Source organism: Nannospalax galili, unplaced genomic scaffold (assembly GCF_000622305.1).
Source record: "Nannospalax galili isolate Female #2095 unplaced genomic scaffold, S.galili_v1.0 scaffold229, whole genome shotgun sequence".
NCBI lineage: Eukaryota > Metazoa > Chordata > Mammalia > Rodentia > Spalacidae > Nannospalax > Nannospalax galili.
In genome coordinates this window covers 1096061-1119157 of record NW_008360328.1, presented here as the reverse complement: position 1 = coordinate 1119157, position 23097 = coordinate 1096061, and the positions used below count along the sequence as shown (strand labels likewise).

Sequence of the window (23097 nt, the reverse complement as noted above, 5' to 3'; positions counted from 1 at the left end):
CCCCGCCCCATCTTAACTCCACCCCTGCCGAGCAGCTTGTCCCCCACGCCGGCCGCTAGGGGTCACTGCCTCCCTTTGTCAGCGACCGACCGGAGCAGCCCGCCCTCCGGCCGCCTCCCGGCCAAAAGGCGACCCAGGGGGCATCTCCCGAGCGAGGGGGCCAGAGCGGGACCCTACCGCGGAGCTCGCATCGGACGCGGCCTGGGGCCCCGAGGTGCCGACGTGCGTGCGAGGGCCGGGCCGGGCTAGGCCGGGCGCGTGGGAGCCAGGAGGGGGTTAACGCTAACCCCTCCCCCCCGGCTGACATCACGGGAGAGCGGGTGTGAGGCTGGAGCTCTGCGAGTGAGAGAAAGAGAGGGAGCAGTGAGCGCGGCTCGCCCCGGCGCCCAGGCAGCTTCACATTGTTGCGGATCGCCCGCACCCGGCAGAGCGGCGGCAGTGGGGACGCGCTGAGCATCCGCCTCGCTCTCCTCGCCCCTCCGGGACCCACAGCCCCGAACCCCGCGGACAGCTGGCCGCTCCAGCCGCGCACCACCGCCTGGGCCCCGAGCCCTCTGCGCCGCCTGAGCTCGTCCCGCCACCCTCGGAGGACGGCCGGCCATGGACGCCTGCAAGTTGGAGCCGAGCGGGAGGGTGTGAGCGCGCCCAGCGCCTGGAGCCTACGCCGCGCAGCCGGGCGCGCCGGGGGTGGGTCCCTCTCCCCAGCCCCACTCTGCGTGGAAGAAGAGGGCGGGGACCGGCGCGAGGAGGAGAGCGAAGGAGGCGAAGGGGGCATGACTCGTGCAACTTGCGGCGGGCATCTGCCGAGGCTCTGAGCCGGCTGCAGCCCGGGCCCGGACTGCGGCCGCGCGGATCCCACCCAGCCCACCCCGCCCCGGCCGACGGCTGCGGCTGACCTGGATCCTCCGAGCGCCCGCCGGCCGCCAGCGATCCGCCCTAGTCTTCCGGGCTGGTTTCTGGAGCGCGGGGAGCGCCCTCCTCGCCGCCCCGGTCGCCGGACCCCCGGTCCCCGATGGCTCGGATGGGGCTTGCGAGCGCCGCCGGACGCTGGTGGGGACTGGCTCTCAGCTTGACCGCCTTCTTCCTCCCAGGTAAGCGAAATCACCTCTGCCTGCCCCCCTCCACCCCCCACCCAACCGGAGCCTCCCCGGGATGGGAGCTGGATGACGGGCACGACTGGGTTGCGGGGAGTGAACGGAGCCAGAAAAGTTGGGTCACGGTTTGGATGGGGGGGGCAGGAGGTGGCACGGTGGAGAAAGGGGTTGAGAAGGCGAACAGCCTGCCCTGCAGGGAAGCAGTCGGATGCACGTCTCTATGTAGCAAGAAAGCACTTTCTCCGCTCTGTTCTTCACAATAATAATAATATGTAATAGCGTTCTATTTATTTAATAACCAGTTCTCAGCTCGAGAAGCAGTTTGGAAACACTGCATGTTACATAAATGCAAAATAATCACGGTAATCACCGTCTCGGGGTATGAGACTACAGCCCCAGGGGGAGGGCGTCAGTCTCGGAGCTGGTGGGCTGAGGGTTTGGAGCGGGGGGGGGGCTTCGTTTCTTTTGGCGGCCCCTTGCCAGCGGGTTTCGGGCTCTCGGGCCCCCTCTTGCCCCACATCGCCCCACAGCGGGCGCTCGGAACCTGCTCCTGCGGCAGGGGCTGCATCTTGCTCACCTGCGGTTCCTTTTCTGGAGGGTGAGGCCGGGCCGCCTGGGATCGCAAACTCCCCGGCCTTGCGCGGGACTGGGCTCCGCCTTGGAACTCCGTTACTAAAGCTGGGGGCTCTCCCCGGAGGAAGCCCCATGGGCTTCATGCCAGCCAGGTGGCCGCATGACCCACTTTCCCGGGAGGCCCCGAGGGTGCTCCGCGTGTCTTTCCTAGAGGTGTGAGCTGCCGGCAGATGAGGGGTTAACTCAGCACCCGACCCTGAGGTGGCCCGTGGTGTCCGGTTCTGACGGGTGGGGTGGGAGCGGAGGCTGGGACCGGCCCAGGCATATTGTGCTGGGGAATGAACTGGAAAATGCGTTTAGGAGGCAAATCCTACCAGTCCCCTCGCCTGGATTTAACCCCTTATGTCCCAAGGGAAGCAACTGGGCTGCCAGCAGGACACCGATTTGGGTCAAGGTGGGGGAAGTGTCTCTGTAGAAGTGTCCCCGGAAAGAAACCTGAGATGAACTCTGGCCCTGGAAAGATGGTGTTAGGGGAGGGTTAGGGAAACCTTGACTGGAGCTCGGGTCCTCACCTTGGGATAGCAGAATAGGGGGCTGGAATATAGACAGTTCCTCCTGGATTTCCAGAGACTGGGTGATGCTGCAGACTCACCAAGCAGTTTGTTAGGGAGAGGCCTACCTGACTGTCCAGGTGTGACTGGGATGCACTCCTGGAAGGCAGGACCCTGGCCTCTTTTACTTCCTTTATGGACTGTCCTCCTTTCCTGTCCCCTTCTCTTGCCAGCCAGCTGGCTGCTGGGGTTCCGCAGATCTTGCTCAGTGGTAGATGCCAGGAAAGCAGTTTGGGAAAGAAAGCAGGTACACAGACAGGCATGTTGAGGAGCACTGTCTTCTTGGGTGTCCAGAGAGGGAATTCCCAAATGCCACTGCCCATATCACAGGGCCAGTGCTGAGCCCTCCCCCAGGGTGGTCTGGATGGCAGTGAGAAGTCTTCATCAACAATGGATGCACAGAAATTCAGCCTTTAGAACTTATCTGACCAGTATGGGTTGGACTTCTGGGCATCTTTTACATCTCTATGTCTCTACCTGGAACCTGGAGCAAGGAAAGCTTGCCTAGACATCTATGGATTCCTAGCACACTAAGGGTTAACTTAATCCTGGGATGGACAAAGGACCAGAAGGTTTGGGGAATGGTAAGCTCACCCCATTCTATTTGTTGCTCTCTTTTCCCAGTTTTGGGTTGAAGGGTGGTGAAGTCCATCTATGGGAGTTAGAGGCCTGCTGTGTTCCACCCCTTAGAAGGTGGAGACAGGGAGGTGACACTCACCTGGCCCAAAGTGGATGCTTCTCCACCAAAAATCCAATTGGGAGGTTAGGATGCCTAGAACAGAACCACAGCTGAGATGGGCATTTAATAAGCGCTCTGTGATTAATTGTGACTGGAAGATGGGTGCAACTGAGGCAGCCAAAGTTCTCCGACTCACCTAGACCCAGGCAGTGCCTATGTGCCTGATGCCTCCTCTGCCTGCTTTCTTTGGGGGTCTGCTGTAGACATGGCTACACCTAGTCTGCTTTTTGGACGGAGGAGGCCGGGAGGCCCAGTTGGCAGCTCATCCCCACTCTGTCCCTCCCTCTCCCTTTCTTGGCTTCTTCCAGCTCCTGCTTTTCTCTGGGGACTTGCCAGTCTGCTGCTCTTTTCTGGGTTCTCCTGGACTGTGACTGGGAGGATTGAGGGAGGGAGGAGGGAGGAGCCCCCAGTGTATATGATGGCCCCTGACTTCATAACACACCTGATCTGAAATGCACACACACACAAGTATATTTCCATACCACTGACAGAACAGGCAGGGTGGGGAGGGCCATCCCTTTGTTTCTGAGATGACAGGCACCTTCTAGAGTGCTGACTTAGAGAGGGTCAGTGGGACTCACAGAGGGATGGGAACCAGAGGAGGTAGAGGCAAAGCTGTCTGGGAAGCAGGTGTCCCACCTACGCCACACCCTCCCTAATTGGCTTCCCCACACCTTTGGTCTAGAAAGAGAACCCACACCCTAGGTGTCAAACACACGGTGCAAAGGCCTGTTGGGTCACAGCATTCCTCCCTGGCTGCCTGTGCACAGCTTGCTGTCTATGGTGCTTTCCTTTGAGACCCCGAGGATCAGGCTCTTGGGTTCTTTTTCTTTTTCTCTGTTTTTCACACAGACCATAGTGCACTCTGGCTTGCTGGGCCAGGCACTGTGGCAAAATCATTCTGCTAGCCTGAGGCTTGCAGTGTAACACACGGCAGTCTCCAGGCCTGTTTGTCAGGCAGCCTTGTGGAGAGCCTCTGAGTCAGATTCAAGGCCTATTGTCAAAGCTATAGGGAAGACGAAACATTACAGAGCCTGGGCCCTAGAAGTGGCCTAGAAGGTAGCTCCGGAACTTGTGGGACATGTAGCCTCTGGTTCCCTAATGCAAGCTGAGACTAGTTGTAGGCTGTCAGTTCCCTCCTCAGCTTTTTGGCTTTGCACAATGAGTCCACCTGGTCTGCCTAGCCTGTGTGCCCAGTTGTAGTCTATCAGCATGGCTGTGCCCACAGCTGAGTTAGTGGGCCAGGATGGAGGAGCAGAGGGTCGGCTCCCATTACTGCATGCATGATGCCGCCATTGTTTAGCAGCTGACTAATGTTCATTGTTCAGCACAAATAGAAAACACCCAAGGGAGGTGTGACTGTAGCTTGGATTCTGATTGTATCTTTCCTGGTTAACCTGGCAAATTGGACACCTCCCACCTGAGAAGGGGGCCAATGGAGAGGTATCTGCATAGTCACCTGTTGGTTTTTGTTTTTGTTTTGTTTAACTTTGAACGTTAGCCAGCATGCCAAATGAGAATGGACATCAGCCAGTGGTAGAACTTAGCCTCTAATCTGTCTTTCTGACAGATGTACTTTTGGTCTAGAATGAGTGTCTGCACACACGTGCTCAAGGCTTTATGTGATAGTATTGGTCACACGCAATTCACTGTTATAAGCGCAGATCTGTGGGGGCTAGCATTAGGAAGGTATATGTGCTCCTCTCTGTGGGTCACCATGCAACTAGAGCCATAAATATAGAATATCAGATGCAAATCCACACATAAGTCATTTCTTATGGCATTCTGATGAATGGTGTGTGTGGTCTGGACTGTCATGATGCCTATATCTATGTCAGTGTCAGTGAGGGTGACTTTGAGAGGCGACCAGTTCTCTCCAGGACGAGCTGCAGGGTCTGAGTTGTTTGTGGGGTAAGAAACCTGAATGCTGCCTCCTTCTTCTCTGTCCTTGGCCTTCAGCTACATCCTTGCAGGGAGGTGCCAAGACCTTGACAACACCTGGAGAGGCCTCCTTCTCTTGTCAGCCTTCTGTTGTCTCCTTGGCCAGGAGAGTAACACTGGAGCCCAGTGGTACCAGGCCTGCGTATTCCATGTGGTCTCAAGATCCCAGAGTGATGGGGAGGGCCTGAGGAACGTAGGTTTTCGGTTCCTCATCAGGCACCTTGGCTTCCTACATAGGCACTTGGGAAAAAGGAATCATGGGAGGTGGATGGCACACTATCCTTTTTAGAAAGAGCATGAACACGGGCTTTGGTTCTCATAAGAAGCCTGCTGGGCCAGGTGGGTAACCAGGTCAGTAACATGAATGAACCTGGTAGAATCCTGTTTTAGAAACCAGGAGGAGGGATCCCACTTGTTAGAAAAGGAGGCCACAATGAGGGTCAAGGAGTGGGGAAGTAGCATTCCCAGGAGCCCTACCCTTTGCCCAAACCCAGCAGGGAAGTGCTCCCCTGGGCTGTCCACCCCACTCCATAGAGAGCAGGCCTTCAGAGCCAACAGCAGATGCACTGGCTGGGGCAGGAGGTAACTTAAGATCTGAGCTGGGATCACCTTGCAGAGGGAATGCCCTGAGCTGGAGATAACACCCCTGCATCCAGTTAACCCTTTAAGCTCTGACTCCCTGGTGCTGTTTAGAGCTGGGAGAAGGGAAAGGGAAGAACTATGAAACAAGATGTCAGATACAGTATCTGAACCTTGATCTGTTCCACAAGAGATGAATCCAGTGTAAAAGAAGAGACCCAAGTTAGACATGAAGACTTTGTGGTAGTAAATTATAGGGTCTTCAGGGCAACGGATAATCCCCACATTTATCCCAGGCCAGGGGTGGGGGTAGGGGAATTATAGTCTTGTATACTCAAGACATAGGGAGGGGAGCTGTGCCTTTCCCAATCTCCCAGGAAAGGGCAAAGAAGCAGATCACTCCATCCTCATCTGGGAACTAGGTTTTCACCCCATCTTGGTGGCTCAGCCTAGTGAGACTGCAAAGTGAGGCTGGCTGAGCTGGATTGGAATCCCAGTTCTACTAATGACCAGTTGACCTTTGCAGAATTGCTTCAGGAGCCTCAGTTTTCCTATCTGCAAAATGGACTGATATAGCTTTCCAAGATTTCAAGATGAGATTGAGAATAATGAATGAAAAGTGCTCAACCCATGGCTAGCATGTGATAAACATGAGAAGAGTTTACCTGTCCCAAGACCTTTTCTCTGAGTGGTTCTTCCCCTCTTGCCTGCTCATTGGGCAGTACCACCTTTACACTCCCTTGAGAAAGAGTCACTCAAATTCCTGCTCACTGCCAGCCTCACTTACCTTGTGTCCAACCTGGCACCTCTAAGGAGTGAGTCCCAGCCTCCATTTGGACATGATCGCACAGCCACCTGGGAGCTGCAGGCCACTCAGATGGCCTGGCTGGCTGAAGATACCTGCCCAGGCCAGCCCTGCAGAAGTCGTACTGCACAGACAGCAGGTGCTGAGCGGCCTTTGTTCTGTGGCATGTCACCCAGGGCTCTCCAACACCCACTTCTCTCCCTGGCTGCAGCCCAGCTGGGGCACCATTGCCCATCTGGAGCAATCACAGTGGCAGCAGCCTGGGCCTGGCAGGGAGGGCCTGGGACTTGATCCCTGCTTTTCTTCAAACTTCCACATTTGAAGAGAGGGTGGCCAACAACTCCTGATAAGGTAGTGGGGGCCAAGTGAAGAGAGCGTCCTTCTTGGGGTCACTGTGTTGTCATGGTTATAATGTCAGTGCCACTCTGCACAATTTCAACTGACTTCAGAACTCCCTCAAGTCGTGTTGCCATTAATATCACTCCCATTTTACAGGTGAGAAAACTGAATCTTAGATTTGGTGACTGGCTGCCTATCCCATGCTAATGTGGCCAAATGAGGCACCAAAGCTCCTGAGAGTGACTCCAGTAGATCAAGAGGAAGAAGGAGCTGGGATGGGCACACAGAAGAGATTGACCCAGGTCATAGGTGTGACCATGAGATAGTCATTGGCTTTGTCAGCCATTACTGGCTTCCACTCTCCCTACCCAAGCCAGAGTATGGCAGCTCCCCAGGGAGGTAAGGGACAAATGGAAGCCTTAGCCAGTGGAGCTAACAACAGAACCCAGGTTGACACAGGGTATGCCTTATGACAGAGTGGTGGAAGGGCAGGGGAACAGTATATGAAGACACTTAGCATCCTCCCCTGGGAATGTGGGCTGAGACTAGGGATGGGCCCTGGGGTGTGAGAGTAGAGCCCTGGGGCATAGACAGGGTGTGGGCCTGGCTCAGACAGAGAGCAAGTGCCCAGAGAGCATCATGGGATGGATAGAGCAAAGTGTCGGGGGGCAGGGGAATGAGATTTGGCACTTAGAGTCAGCTGCCTCACCCAGACAACTCCACCACCTCTGGTCTGCACAGACCCTAACGTCACTCCTGGTTTATGAGGAGTCTCATTACTGAGCCACAGACAATAAAACCCGCCTGACCACTCTGGCCCGAATCTCATTAGAGGACATTAGTTCCGCTGGCTCGTGGCTCCTTCGGGACACAGCTGCAGGCGTGGTCCAGGAAGCAGAACAGGCCACGGGTACAAGAATGTCCCATTGAGGGACAGAGGTCATCTATGGGCTTAAAAGAAGGCCATCTGTCTGAAGTTCTAGAATGTATGTGCCCCAAATCTAGAAACTTGGGGTCCTTCCCACTCAATTGGACTGTCAGTTCTGGCCCCTGCCTGCAAGGGAGAGGACCCAGCTCCCTCTCGGACTGTTCTAAGAGTTCTACGAGGGCCCTTAGGTGTAGGGTAACACACCAGCCCCACATGCAGCTGGAATAGACATCGAGCCTGTAGTCTTCAGTGGCCTTGCCTGTCTTTCCATCCAAAAGGCAGAAGACAGAGACTTGGAGACCCCATGGCAGAAGCATCTCCCCCCCTGCACCCCCCCCAGAACAACCTGGTAGCCTTGACAGGGCTTCCTGTCCCATCTTTTCTCTGGAGTTGAGTACCTTGACCATAGTAACTGGTAGGGCTTTGGCGTCCACCTTGGAGCTCTTCCTACCAAAGATGGGGTTATCTTTTTCATAGCAGATTCTAGTGTCTGTAAACATTCAGCCTCCCTCTGCCTGTACCACCTTGCCCCTGTGTTATCTTTCTTCCCCAAACCCCAACATACCAGAACATCACTATGGCTCCATAGATATCAAGATGAAAAACAAACATGCCCCTCTTGGTGCCCCAGGCTTATGGGAGAAATGTAGGCCAGACCCAAATAACTGGTCTGAGCACACTCAGGCTCCCTGGTCTGCTCTGCTCCTATAAGGGGGTCATGCGGGTCAGCCCACGCTTTGGCAGGTAAGCTGGTATTGCGGCCAAATGAGTCAGCGACATGGGAGTGAGATGGGAACTGATCTGTTTGGGCAGACACATCAACTCTGCACTGAGGAAAGGGGGCTGGAGGCCTGTATAGGCTCCAGGGCATTCCCTGTAAGGTCCTTCCTAGTGCTTCTGGAATATAAGTGATGCTGGGAGGGGGAAGTGGTTCCCTTCTCTGTCCCTGAGCCACTGCCTCCAGGAGATTGACCCCCTCCTCCTGGTGCCTTGAGGGCAAATCCAGTCAGTGTCAGCTGCTGGGAGTGTTATGGAAGGTGCCTCAGGGTAAAGTCAGGCCTGCTGACTACAATGTAAGGGTCCCACTACAGAAGGCTCTGATGACAGCGTGTCATTGGTCAGCTGTTACTACAGCCCCTGGCTTACATCTGGCCCTAACTCCTGGCTCCAGTGTGTCCATGCTGCCAGTTACAGCAACATACCTGAGAAGGACATTCACAGGTCCAGGAGCGTGTGGTGGCTGCTTCCTCCTTGACACCTCTCACTGCCCTCCTGGGCACACTCCCCTGTCCCTTCCCAATGCTTTCCCACCCCAGTGTCTTTTCACATGCTGTTACCACGCATTCCTATAAACTTTAATTCTAAATACCGAGTTTGAGCCAATAGCATCATGAAGCAGTTATGACCCGCCTTCAGCTGAGAATGACCTCTCTCATATTGAAAACCCCTGTACCTCATGATACCTGGAGAAACACATTAATAGTTATTCGAGCCCAGGATTTATCTTCTTCACAAGGCCCAAAGCTCCGTTGTTGGTGGGATTTGGTTTTCCCAGGGCCCCACACAGGACCAGTCCCATAGTGCTTGCCAGGAGTGCTTGCTGCATGGATAGATGGGTACATCAATGATAATGATAATAATTGCAAACTTGTATTCAGAGACCTTGAGTGCCAGACACTGTTGGCAGCATCATTTAATACTTAATCTCCATCACAGAGCATCTGGAAGGTATATGATACATGTGGTTTGCCTGTTTTTATATAGGGAAAATGAGGCCCAGGTTAGGTGACTTGTCTGTAGTCACTCATCACATGACTGGCAGAGCTGGGATTTAGGTTCAGGAAATCAAGCCCAGTGTCCATGATCCTTTCACTTGACTAAGCTGCTTCTCTTCCAGGGTGGGGTGGGCAAATAGTGGAGCTGCCTGTTTACCATGCCTGGACAAGACAGTGCTTTAAGAGTGGTCCAGCTCCTGTGCATAGCCCTACACTGCTTCCATGGGTATACATTTAAGGATCCCCACAGAGCCTGGTGGTGTGGCTATATGGCATCTTCAAGAGTCCTGGTGGTGCTAGTTCTGATACATTCTTTGGCTACCTTAGAAGTCTTAGACATTGGGCGTGGTGACAAGTGCCTTTAATCCCAGCCCTCGAGGGATCAAGGTCACCCTAGTCTACATAATGGCTTGCAGGCAGTCTGGGACTAGGGAGACCCTGTCATATACTGGAGTGGAATAGATGTCATAAGGTCATCACTCTTTCATCCCTGAGTCTGTGCATCCTCCGTGCCATTCTCTTACCATGCTCCACACAGAGGCTAGAGGTAAGTGCTGTGGCTTCTCCAAGAGAACTTGCCTAGAGCTGCCCCTGGCAGGTAGCAAGGTTCCCAGACTGGGCATAGATCATGGGTGGGTCCAGAGCTGAGCAAACCAAGCCTATGCCAGAGCTCATCTTAGGCTTCTGGAAGGTTCCGGTCTGTCTTGCCATCTCCCAGAGATCCCAAAAAGGTGGCAAGGGAGGGGCCCCTCCCAGGGAGGATTTAGGGTGTTCACCTACGCAGGCAGCTTTGATCTCCTGGGATGAAAGGACCAGTGCTTCCTCCACCCCAGGGAGCTGGAGTAGAGGCCATGGATCCTCCAAGACCTAACATCTTCAGCCTTGTAGTGGGTGCAGTGGGGTGGAGAACAAGCCCAACAAAGAGCTCAGGATCAGAAAAAGCAGACATCCTTCTTCCCGTGTTGTGACTGGGGACTAAGCATGGCCTCTGCACAGAGCATGAGCATTATCATATTGCCCTCTGGGGTCACCCAGAGCTGGCGCTCCCTCTGGCACCCACGACCCTATAGGTCACCCTATGGTCTCTGGCTTCACAGCCCCACTGGCTTAATTAGGGAGGTAGTTGGGCTGAAACACAGTCATCTGATCAGCTCCAAAGCCAAAGAGAAATTCTTCCCAGACCCACTGACTGTCCACACTCCATTAGCTTGAATTACAATGTGGCCCCTGTGGTCCAGACACCAGCCAGAGCCATGCCCTGGGTTCCTGGGGCTGGAATATGCTTTTAAACTCCTAGAAGAAGCCAGTTTAGGATCTGCTAAGTTCCACCCAAATGCAGGGATTACCCAGTGAACACAAAGGGGCCCCCTGCCCAGGCCTGCTCTCTAGTCAAGTCTCTTTCATGCCCCTCTCCTCTGCTCCTTGGGGTCAGGCCTTCATGGAAGGGTTTGAGTGTATGGCAGCTGCATCATGCAGCCACTCCGGGTTCTCAGTTGGAACACAGCAGGAACAGGCATCTCCCCCAGTGTAAAGAAGATCCAAATAGAGCAGCCACACTGTGCACAGATGATTTTTTTATTACTGCCCACCACCCCCGCCCCGAAGCGTCTCCATCTCATTGGCCTAGATTTCTGCATCTCTCAGAATGATGGATGGGCCTCCTCTTCCTTCCCAGGCAGGGCAGCCAGTCCTGTTACCCAGACACCTCCTATCTAGCCCCTTCCCAGATTTATTCCCTGTGTTTATGGTGCCCAGAGAGTCATCAGTGTCCTGGACCAGCTGAGCATTGATTATCTCCGGTGGTTTGATGGATGAGTCTTTAAGGGAACTTAGGCGACAGCCCTTACTCCTCTGCTCTCTCCTCTGTCTCTGCTGAAGCACCCTTCCCAGTCATCCCAGGAGGAAGATAATGGGCCTGGGTCTGCACTGAAGGGAAACGGGAGTGATGGAGGAAGGGAGGCAGAGACAGTCCTTGGCACCCACCCTGCAGCACTGCCGCTGCTGCTGCTGCTGCAGGGATAGCTGGGAAGGGTCTCCATGGCCTCCCGGCCCCAGGCTCTGTGTGGCAGCATCTTTTCCAGGCAATGTCCCCTATTACCATGTCTGTACCCCATCAGTCCATCCTCTAGGCATTGTGGACACAGATTGCACTGTGGTGATAATCTGTGTGGTTTATGTGTTTCTTCACAAGTGTTTTTTTGTCCTCTGTGTGTATGAGTGAGGGAGGTTTATGGCTGTATATGTGTGTGCACATGAGGTCACGTGCTTTGTGTGCCTGTGTCTCTGTCTCTGATCCTGATTAGACACATCACCATCTTCATGGGGCTGGGGCTCTCACCCAACTCCTGGTGCTGATGAAGAGCCTGGGAACTGGAGGGGAGAGATAGCCAGACTGACTACCCTTAGCCAGGATCTGCTCTGCCCTCCATTTAGAGACAGGCGAAGGTCACTTACATAATTGTTTTGTCTATAGGATCACAAACAACTGGTTTCACTATTTTTCTCCTTGATATTGACTGAACCTACCAGTTATTTTGAAATCAAATGGTCTCAGGATTTTACGAGTGACCTGTGTTGGCCTGTGGATCAATGTTACATCTCTAAACTTGGGTTCTCATAACTGTTCAATTGGGGCTGGGGCTAGAGGGCTTAAAAGAGGTAAGTAACTAATAGCTGACAAAGAGCCTATGTTCACACCATGGACCATCATTACCCTGTTTTCCCAGGGACCCTGAGTTTAGAGGAGTGTTCAGTCCCCAAGGCAGGAGCCCCTCTAGTAACATGTGACCCAGCATAATGTTAAGGGAACCCTTCACCAGACCAGAGGCAGAGGTGTGCCATTAGAAATGTGTCAGCACCTCAGATGGTCACCTGGGAAAGTACCTGGTGGCTCTTTGAGGCTTCCTGGCCTTCTTTCTTTAGGAATAGTTGGAAACCAAGGTCAAACAAGAGGTTCAGAATTCTGACTGCCCCATGGCCACCCTTGTAGAATGGTAGGCAGGTTCATCCTTGTATTTCCTTAGGGATGGCAGCTGAGGGCGCAAGGGACCCTGAGTTTAGAGGAGTGTTCAGTCCCCAAGGCAGGAGCCCCTCTAGTAACATGTGACCCAGCATAATGTTAAGGGAACCCTTCACCAGACCAGAGGCAGAGGTATGCCATTAGAAATGTGTCAGCACCTCAGATGGTCACCTGGGAAAGTACCTGGTGGCTCTTTGAGGCTTCCTGGCCTTCTTTCTTTAGGAATAGTTGGAAACCAAGGTCAAACAAGAGGTTCAGAATTCTGACTGCCCCATGGCCACCCTTGTAGAAATGGTAGGCAGGTTCATCCTTGTATTTCCTTAGGGATGGCAGCTGAGGGCGCAGCAGCAAACATAATGTCCTGGCCAGCATTGAATGGCATCTGCCCTCTGTGCTCTGCCCTCATGCACAGCATGTGACTCCTGAGGGTGCCAGCTCCTTTAGGCAAGAATGCCCACAGCGCAGAGGACAGGATAGGCATATATGCTGTGGCCTGGTGGGTCATGTCAGTGTTTGCGTCTCTGAGTTCTCCATGTGTGGACATGAAGGGCAATTAGGCTAGGCCAGGTATTGTGTTCTCCTTCACCCTTCATGGAGAGCCCTTACAGCTCCACCAGATGTAGATCTAGAGAGAGCCTCCCAGCAGGGCCATAGCTTAAGAGCTTTCCTACTCTGCAGGGGAAGACAGAGCAGATGGCTCAAAATTCTGGGCTGATAGAATTGGAGGGGGAATCAAGGTACTACCCCATTCACATCTTGAGCCCCCTTAGCCACATCTACCAGTTAGTAGAGACTCCCAGCTTCAATGTGAACCCTGCCCAGGACTGGGAGCTCCCCACCTTCCTTGGAATCTCCAAGTCCCTTAGTAGCTAAGTGGAGGAGATCTATGTCCCCTGGGATTGCCTGGGGGCACATCTGATGCTCCCAGTGTAATCTGCCTGGCTCCAGCATCTCCTCCCCCATGTGCTCTTGTGGCTCAGGGTCACAAACCTCAGCATCTCAGACACAGGCCTCATAAATGAGTTGTCTAGATCTCTAGTAATAGAAATGGCACCCCACATTGAACCCAGTACACTGGAAGTGGACTGAGCAGCCTGAGATTTTTGGCCTCAATTCCCAACTGACTGTGAGTGATCTAGAGGAGGCGGAGTGGGTGGGCAGGCTTCATGCCTCCACCATCCTCACCCCATCCTCTCCCAGCCCTCACCCCTTCCCAGCCCTGTTTTCTTTTGGATTAACGATAAATTGCAGTGAAAGATCGGCTTATCTCCAGTGGGAATTAAGGAATTAAGTTGGTGATGGGAAGAGAGGGGACTGGCAGAGAGAGCATATTGCAGAGGATCAGGGGGAAGGGGGAGGAGGCTCAGGATAGCCAGGGAGGCAGAGCAGAACCTTCTGCCTGTGTCCATCACCCTGGAGGTGGCCTGTGCTGGCCTTCTTAGCTGTGCCCTCCCGGGGACCAATTCCTTACTACTTTAGTGACTCCATGGAAGGAGTGGCACTAATGGGATGATCTCCCAGCAGCCTCTCCTATTGCTTGCTGGTACTTCATGATCCTATGCAGCAGCTCTGTGGCATGTCACAACACAGGAAGGGTCAGTCCCAGCAAGCGAAAGGGTGAGGCTTTCTACTTTTTGGTGCTAGGATACTGAGGCAGATGCTGCCATCAGAAGTTCAGAGGCAGGGGTGGGTCTGAGAGGACTGTATGGCACTGAACTGATGCCTAGGTGGCTTCCACTGTCCCTCTTAAGGGGTCCTCATCAGAGGATGCCCTGGAGTCACACTGTGACTCACTCAGCCACTGGCTTCCTGGTTTCCCAAATCAGGAGAGTCAGAGCTGTCTTTCAGACCAGGAGAGTCAGCAGTGAGGGGTGAGGGGTCACCTAGGATCTGCCCTGCCTACCTTCACCCTGTGAAGCTCCAGCTCCCTTTGGGAGGCCCTGTGTAGAACCCATACCTCAGGCTACTCACTGTCACTTGCCACCCTGGGACCTGGTGTCAGTCTCCCTGTAGCAGAGACAGAGCCTACAGTGCCTCCTTCCCCTCCCACACACTTCTCCCCTTGCCCAAGGCTGAGGTTGAGCTTGGGAAGGTAAAAAAACAGAGCTGAGGTTGGAAGTGAAGAAGGGATAGGCTGAGGACCTCTCAGATCACTCAGACAAGCTGGGGACCTGTCCCAAATAACTGTCAATCCTCAGTGTAGGGATCATTCAATAGTAGCAGCCACCAAGGCACCAGAAGATAAGAGCCAGACCAGAGGTGGCCTGGGGGGAGGGGAGATAGGAGAAGGAAGTTCAGCTCCGATGATGGGGAAGCCAAAACTGGGCCTTAAAGTCCAGGTATCTGGCTGGTTAATCATTGGTAACTCTAGTTAATAAATCATTGGCACTTTTGTCCCCCAATTTCAGCCCCCAGCCCTGAAGGTCTTTCTAGGCTATGCCCAGGCCCTAGAAAAGAACAAGCCCCCATCTGCCTCTGCCTTGAGCCCCCACCTCCCAGGCAAGAGTCACCCTCTGACCCTCCCATCTCCCTCCCATGTCCCTCCCCTAGCTAGTCTCTGGCCTCCAGAGTCTGCCTGCTGTGTAATCTCCAAAAGAGATTAGTGGCCTGCCTTCCCTGCCCTCCCCCATAGCCTATGGATGCCCCTAGAAACTTCCTGCTGGAAGGGCAGGCCACCCACAGAGGGTCTCCAGGTGCCCTCATGAGCTGTTCCCCTGCTAGCCATGGGCCCTTTTTGCAGTCCTGTGATGCCATGGGGCAATCCTGTGAGTAAGGCTCCCTGAACCTCTAGGAGGAAAGAGCCAGCAGGTACTCTTAGCCATCTTCTGTTTGTCAGGTACCATGGATCAAGAAGAAATGCTTCAAGCAATTAAAAATGAGGTTAGAGATTTTATTCAGCTGCTACATGTTGAGGGCACCTAAGACCAGGTTTGCAGGTTTAGGGTGAAGGGGAGAGGCACCTGTCCTGGAGCAATAGCATTTTCCATTTCTCACTTCTGGGGACACTGCTGGTGGGAGGCTGACCAAGTTCCCCGCCTCTAACTTGGGATTCTGGATACAATCTCATCGTTATGATCATCAGAACAGTTTTCTCTAGCTGGCTTTACAAATCAATAGTCAGGAGGCAGAGAAACAGAAAGCAAGGCTAGAGAAAAGAGGCCAGAATTGAAGCAAGGGCTCTGGGTCTCTCCTGTCCTCCCTCATCCTTTATATACACTGGGGCAAGTACAGAAGTGGCTGGCAGTCCTCAAAACAGGTGGGGTACCTGGCCCCTGGGAATTGGTTGTAAGAGTGTGGGGGAGATGCCTGAGTGGTTAAAGTATGCACAGGTTGGGTTGGATATACATGGAACTGGCCTGCAGAAGGATATAGGTCACAGAGACTTCCCCCAAGACTGTGATCTTGACACTGGGCCCCGAAGGTTAAGGAACAGTAGGCTGGAGAGGGCCCAGGACAGACCTAGGTAGAAGGCTGGTGTCTTCTGGGGCCTGTAGATGGAGGTGGAGTGTGGAGCCTTGGAACTAGAATGACCCAGAGAGGATGGAAAGCTAAAGAGAACAACCCTCCATCTCTGATTTATTTCAACCAACATCTTTACTCACCCTCCTCTTCCCAAGCACAGCCTACCCTGAACTCCTCATTTCTGCCATGGGAACCCTAGTTCTGCTCCTTCTCTGCACCCTCTTGCACGTACTTTGCTGTCAGTTCATTTTATTATTGCATCTCTGCAGGTCCCCGCCCTGGCCTCCTCTGGACACCCTCAGAGCTCAAGTACTGTTATCTTTCCCCAGTGTCTCTCCCCATTCCTGAGCAGCCTACTCATCATTGGCAGGACAAAGAGAAGTTTGAGCATGTGGCTCCTGCTCTGAAGCTCTCATGGACTCCGCGTTGCTGCCAGCCTAAGTACCACATTGGTGATACAGGCTGGGGCTTTCCGCCTCAGGCTTACTTAGGACTAGATAACTCCTTGGGGTGAGCCATCCTACACACTATAGGGTGTTTTGCAGTATGCCTGGCCTTTACCAGTAGCATCCTCCCTCTCACCCCTATGCAGTATAATAGATGTCTTCGAACTAGGCATGGTGATGCATCCCAGAACTTAGGAGGCTGAAGCAGACAGGATCACTGCAGGTTTGAGGCCAGCCTGGGTAACACAGTTCTAGAACAATCTGAGTTACAGAGTGAACCCTTGTGTAAATAAAAAGGTGACTTCAAACATTGCTGCAAGTCCCCAGACAACAAATTGAGGATCACTGGTCTAGCTTTCCACTGTAGTCAGACCTACTACTTTTCCAAAGCTCCACCTCCATCTACAACATAACTAAGGCATAAAGTGAACTGCTGGACCTCTTGCCTCTGAGCCCTGCCTCCTGATAATGGCTGAACCTCAGCCAGCATGCCTACCTGTGAAGCACCTGGTTCCCAGCACCCCACACTCTGACCCTTCTTGTTACTGTGCTGCTTAGTACTGACTTTCTCTCCTCCTCCCTTCCCCTAGTCTCTTAGCTCCTTAAAGGAAGGACATAAAAGTTCTCTGCCCACCCTAGCTTAGTGCCTTGTACACAGCAGGTGCCTCATAAATGTATGATAATGTGATGGGAGTCAGCTGGCTTTGGAGCCTCCCTCCCCTTGCCGTTCTTGGCACCCTTTCTTACCCTGTAGCTAAGAGAGGAGAACTTGGGTTACTCCGTTTTTTTCCCGACACCTCCAAACCCACCTCATTTTTCACACACAGCAAACAAAACCATATTTTTCCATTTGCTAAGTGAGGGACCCTGTGGTTGTGTGTGCAAAGCCGTGTGTGGCTGGGTGACTTCGCAGGTGGATGCCGAGTGGTAACATGTCTCTATGTGTGGGGTGCCAGTGTTTGCATCAGAAATAATGCTACTTGGGCCAGGCTTTGTCTTGGGGTCTTACCTCCTGCTAATTGCTCTGCATCTGACTCTACCCAAATGAGTTTGTTCCCCTGCAAGCTATGTTCTTTCCCAGCTTTGTTCTGACTGTCCCCTCTGTTTAAAGAGCCCTACTTCACTGCCTGTCCACCTCCTACTCACCCTTCAAAGCCCAGTGCATCTTCTGGGACATGTCCTTCCATCTCTAATCCTCCTCCCAAAATTAATCAGTTCTGTCCTCCCGTGGCACTTTGTGAACAATTTAACCTGATCAGTGATCATGTCATTAGTTCATTTGTCCTGTGTCCTGGAGGCCAGGCACTATATCCAATCACAGGTGTGTGTTTATATCCCTATTTGCAGGCTCTTGATGAGAGCCTTCCAAGATGTTAATTAAATAAATGGGAATAAATTGCTTATTTTGTTTCCAAAGCATTTCCTTTGTACTGTGTTAAAAGTGTGTCTCTGTAATGACTTTGCTTAACCTTTCTGCACTGCTCCCTTGTGCTTCTGGGCACATAGATGTGTTTTGGTGCACACACATATGTGCTTGGGTATGCGTGTGTGTACACATGTGTCTCTGTTTTGGTGCTCTGTAATTTCAAAGATGCATTCCTCCAATGCCCCCCAGCTGGCACTCCCTCAACCTCTTTGCCCCTCATCTTTGAAAACTGAAGAAGTGAGGCAGGGGTCCCTGGTGGTGAGCCTCTCGTACCAAGTTCCCTGTCCATCCTAGGGTATTCCCCAGGTATGTGCAGAGTGGGCTGGGGGCAGAGCCCTCCATGGCCCTGTTGGATCACACCCCCTTCCCCATCCATCTCTGCCCTGTTTAATTGGAATTTGGCTAGTGGAGACCATCTGTTCTATTCCATCCTGTTTCCATGACAACCAAGTGGCTTGAGACTGAGGTTTGTGGTGAGAGAAGTGGCCTGGGGGATGCTGGGAAAAAATAGCTAGGTCCTCCCCCTCAACCCGTCTGTCTTGCCCTTTCCTCTCTTCTCTGCCCTGCCCTTACCCCCAAACTCAGAGTAAAATAAAAACTATTCTGCCCCAGAGTTGGAGTCCCTTACATCACTCTGCATCCCCAGTCCTTTCATGGGTTCTTGTGGCCTCCCATACATGCCACTCCCCCTCCCTTCTCTTCCATTCATAAGTATTTTTACCCACGCACATGGAGGCATGCAGGACTGCCCTTCTCCTTCCTCCTTCACCCCAGTGAACTCAGAACCTGAAGCTTGCCCTGCCTCAGCCACCTCCTTCCCCTTCCTGGTACCTGTCTCCCCACCCACCCTACTTCAAAGCCTCAGAAGTTTCACTGGGGTAGCCTTCACATTTCCCTCTCTGCAGCCCACATGTGGGGAATCCCAGCTCCCACAGATGAACTACCTAAGGAGTAAGACCTATATCCCTCCCTGGGAAGCAAGTACCCTTGAAGCCTGAAGCCCTTGACTCAGGGCCCCTACAGCAAAGACCATCTTAGAGGCGATCCCGGCTTCCTCCGGGCCCCTTCCCCTCCTGTCTCAAACACTTCTGGGAGCCCAAAGGGTCCCAGCAGGTACACAGAAATGGAGAAGAGAGGTTGACCCCAGGGAGGCAGTGTGGCAGTATGAAGCCAGAGGATCCCTAGTCTCCCAGGAGCTCAGGGATGCCCAACAGCTGGGATGTGAGGAGAGTACAGGGTCTCTCTCATCTCCAACAGCTAGTTCTATTTTCATGATGTTATTTTCTGCCCTAATTCCCCATCTATGGCAAAGCTTCTCTGTGGCTGCTCTTTTACCAGGGTACCTGCCTGTCTTCAAATAAGTGGTGTGGCTTGTCAGGTGACCTATCTATTGCACTGGTCCCAGACATCATGTATGGAATATGTATGAAACATTTACTATATCAGGGGGTTGAGGCTGTGCCTGGAGGTGGGGTCCTAGGACCTCTCCACTGCCCAGCCTCAGCAGAACCAATCCTGGGCTGGGAAGGGAAGACAGGGCCTCAAGCCTCAGCTAGAGGTGCTGTAGACTTGCAGAACACCCCCCTGTGTAGTGTGGCTGTTTGTTTTGAATCTAACTCCCTACCAGCCAACCTTCTTTGTGTCCTTTTCTTACTACAATATAATTGAGATACCCTTCTAAAGTATGCAATCCAGTATCTCTTAGTATATTCACCAAATTAAACAACCATCACTACCCCAGTATCCAGAACATTTGTGCCACCTCAGAGAGGAAACTTAGACCCATTATTCCCCTTCCCTATACCTGCCCTGGTGACCGCTAATCCACTGTGTCTGTGATCCACCTATTTAAACATGTCACTTGAGTGAGTCTATACAGTGGTTGCCTCTTTTACTTCGAATTCCACAAACCTCCTCTTGAAGTAACCGTCACCACTCTGCCTAGAGAGTACCAATGGCACCCAGTGACTCAGAGGTAAGGTTCACAGCCTTGTCTAATAAGAGGTCTATTTTTTGTTTTTTGAGACAAGGTCTCATGTAGCCTAGTCTGACCTCAAACTCATTATGTTGCCAAGGCTGGCCTTGGACTCCTAATCTTCCTCTCCTTCCATCTCCCAAATGCTGAGATTACAGGTGTGTGCCACCATGTCCAGTTTTATGTAGTGCTAGGGATTGAACCTAGGGATTCGTGCTTGCTAAAAAAGCCTAACAAGACCCTTTTAAATTTGGGTATCCACCCTACTCCCACCCCAGCCATTCTCCCCTTCCTTCTCCCTTATGTCACAGATCCCAATGTTTTTGCTACACCCTTGCTCTTAAGGACACTCTGTCTCTTCTGTTCCTTCTTGTCTTCTTCTTGAGAGACTCCCACAAGACCCAACTAAAAACCTCAACTCAGCTGTGGTGCCCCCATCGCCCAAAGACAGAATCACCCTTCATTCTAAACACCTTCATTTTAGGTTCATACTTTACAAAACAAACAAACAAAAACTAGCACTTGGCATATAGTTAAGTATTTGTTTTCATATCTGGGGCTCTTGTTAGACTGAGCTTCTAAAGAAAAAGAAAATGTCTCAGGCTTTCTTATTCTTCTACTTTCTAGGGACCATCACTACTGTCTTCTCCACCCACAGCAAGCAGGCACAGTGCTCGGCACACGCTGTGTGCTTAATGGTGTTTAATGAGGGAAAGTGAAGGGACTAGCAGAACCAGTACCATTGGCATTAATCTGGAAGGGGTACCTCTAGAAGTATCTTGAAGGAGAGGAGGGCCCAACAACTTGGTCGCAGCAGAAACAAGCTAGGGTATGCCAGGGTCTAAGAACAACCTCTGTGGGGAAGGGTCACGCTCTAAATCAGATAGTTTTTGTGGCATGTCCATGTAGTCAGTGGTATGAGAGATGGATGGAAAAGTTGGCAGGGGTGGGAGCAGAATGGGGATCAGCCACAAAAGAGGGGATAAGGTAACCTTTAGCCAGAAAGAGGGAGTGGTGGACTTAGGGGAGGATACTTCCTGCAGGCAGGAAAGCTGTGCAAAGGCCCAGAGGCAGGTGAGTCCTGGCATCTAAAATATCCTGGCGTAGACCCAACAAGGGATAAGGAAACAGCAGTGATGAGTCTGTGCAGGTGGGGTAAGCTGAGTCCAGCTGCCCTTCTCACTGGCATCTGATGGAACCTTCCTGTGTTAGTTACCCAAAGAGAGAGTTGAATCCTGGTACTCAGCTTGCTTTCCCCTTTTGATTCAGCCTGGGATCCCAGCCTATGGAATGGTGTCTCTCACAGCTATACTGGGCTTTCTCACATTAATTATCCTAATCTAGAAATTCCCTTACAGACATGCGTAGCAGTTTGCCTCCTAGATGATTTGAAATTCTGTCAAGTTGACAGTAAATATCCTTCAAGGTCACTAAAGGATGGATCACTTGGTAGAGATGACTAGAATGCAAGTGGTAGATCCCAATCCCTCTTTCTCACGCACCATCGCTTCATGGGGACGAACTGAGGGACAAGGGTGGATTTGGAGGCCTCTGGCACCTGCTAACCTTGTGACCTTGGGTTTTCACCAGCCCTCTGACTCTCAGTTTCTTTGTCTGCAGTACTAACCAGCTGGGCATAGTGGTGCACACCTGTAATTCCAGCACTTGGGAGGCTAAGGTACAAGGATTAAGAGTTCAAGACCAGCCTGAGTTACATAATGAAACCCTGTTGCTCAACTTACCCACTAAATAAATAAATAAATAAATAAATAAATAAATAAATATAAATAAATAAATAAATAAATCCACCAAAATCATGGTTTTTGTGAGGGCCAAAGGAAATGGCAGACATATGGACTGGAAGAATATGTCAGTGTTTACTGACACCAGGTGTGCACTGGACACAATTAACTGAATGCAAGAAGTCAAGGCCACCCCAAGGCTTCTGATCTCTTCTGTGCCAATTCTAAGGATTTCGAAGTCCTAGTAGGGACAATTCTGGGTTATGTGTTTGAAACACACGGGAAAGCAATTTATGCCACGATTCTTGGGTACGGAGAGGGATGGATTTTGCCTCCACCTTTGCTCTGAGGGTGCAGATGTGCAGAGAGAAGTGATACAGGGGTCTGGTTTGCAGGATCCTGACTTCATTGTGGTCTGTGCAAAGGCCCAGAGGCAGAAGTTCTCAAAGCCTGGGGAAGTCTGTCTTTCCCAACTCCTGGGAGCTAAGTAAGTTAGGGGTTGGCCCAAGGCCCAAGCTACTGCCTTTCTTTTAGGGAATCCAGTTCCCAAGAAAGGTATCAAACAGACCTCTTGCCCTGACAGAAGCCAAACCACCTAATTGCCTTTTAATCTGGGGTATAGGTCTGCTGGTGTGGTGCTGAGTGGAAAGGAGGAAGCTTTCCCCAGGTGAAAAATTATTTGATCTCTATCAGGGGAAAGTAGAAAGAAAGGGAGGAGTCAGGGCCTGACCATTGTTTGTACAGGCCTTCCTCCTGTCCCCTGCTGTACCACCTCCAGGATGACGAGGACAGCTTGTCTGCAGGGAGAGGGAGCAGGCTGCCAGCTGCCTTACCTGCACAGGTGGGAGAGGTGGGCTGTGTAGACCTGGATGCCTCCCTGCCCTGTCCTACCCTTGGGCCTTGTGTTCTTCCTTAAAGTTCTGCAAGTCAAAGACGTCATACTTGATGCAGTATCCTAGCCAAGCTCCCTGCCTCTACTCCCTTAGCTTATACCCAACAGTTGTCAGTGATCTTGTTGGAACAGCCCAGATTCAGTCCCTCCTCTGCTTATCCTTCAGTGTCTCCCATCTAACTCACAGAAGCTACCTGGGCCCTATGTCCTGTATTTCTCCCCTCTAGCAGCAATGGCCAAACATTCCAAACCTCCTCCCACCTCAGGGCCTTTATAACTTCTGCTCTCTCTGCCTGGAATATTCTTTTTCCTAGTAGCTAAAAGTTGACTTACTTCCTAGGGATTTTTTGCTCAAATGTCCTTTTCAAGCGAGGCCTTCATAGACATAAACTTTTCTCATTCCTTGTCTTTTCTACTGTTAGCAGCCAAGCTTACAGGCACAGAAGATTTTTGTGTTTTATCCACAATAGCTGTCTGGTGGTTTCAATAACTTTTTGTTTTGTTTTGTGTTGCTTTTTGTGACAGGGTCTCCCTGTAACTCCAGCTGGCCTGGAATTCACTCTGTAGACCAGGCTGGCCTCTGTCACATAGAGAGCTGCTTGTCTCTGCCTCCTGAGTGCTGAGACTAAAGGTGTACAACATCATGGCTGGCTATATCAGTAATATTTTAATGAGTGAACACTCCAGAGGGGAGCCACTGCCTCTACCCTTGATGCACTGGCTCTGTTTCTGCACACTCATGTTGCATATA

General features: G+C 52.1%; 1 protein-coding gene across 1 annotated transcript in view; it reads left to right on the top strand.

Annotated features, from left to right (window-relative positions):
• Window positions 1-175: 175 nt before the first annotated feature.
• The window catches only part of Nectin1 (nectin cell adhesion molecule 1), a 66692-nt gene continuing 43770 nt past the window's right edge, over window positions 176-23097 (top strand). The window contains exon 1 of the mRNA XM_008825998.2: window positions 176-1091. Coding sequence (XP_008824220.1) covers window positions 1013-1091 — 79 coding nt within the window. The 5' untranslated portion in view covers window positions 176-1012. The remainder of the gene's footprint in view (window positions 1092-23097) is intronic.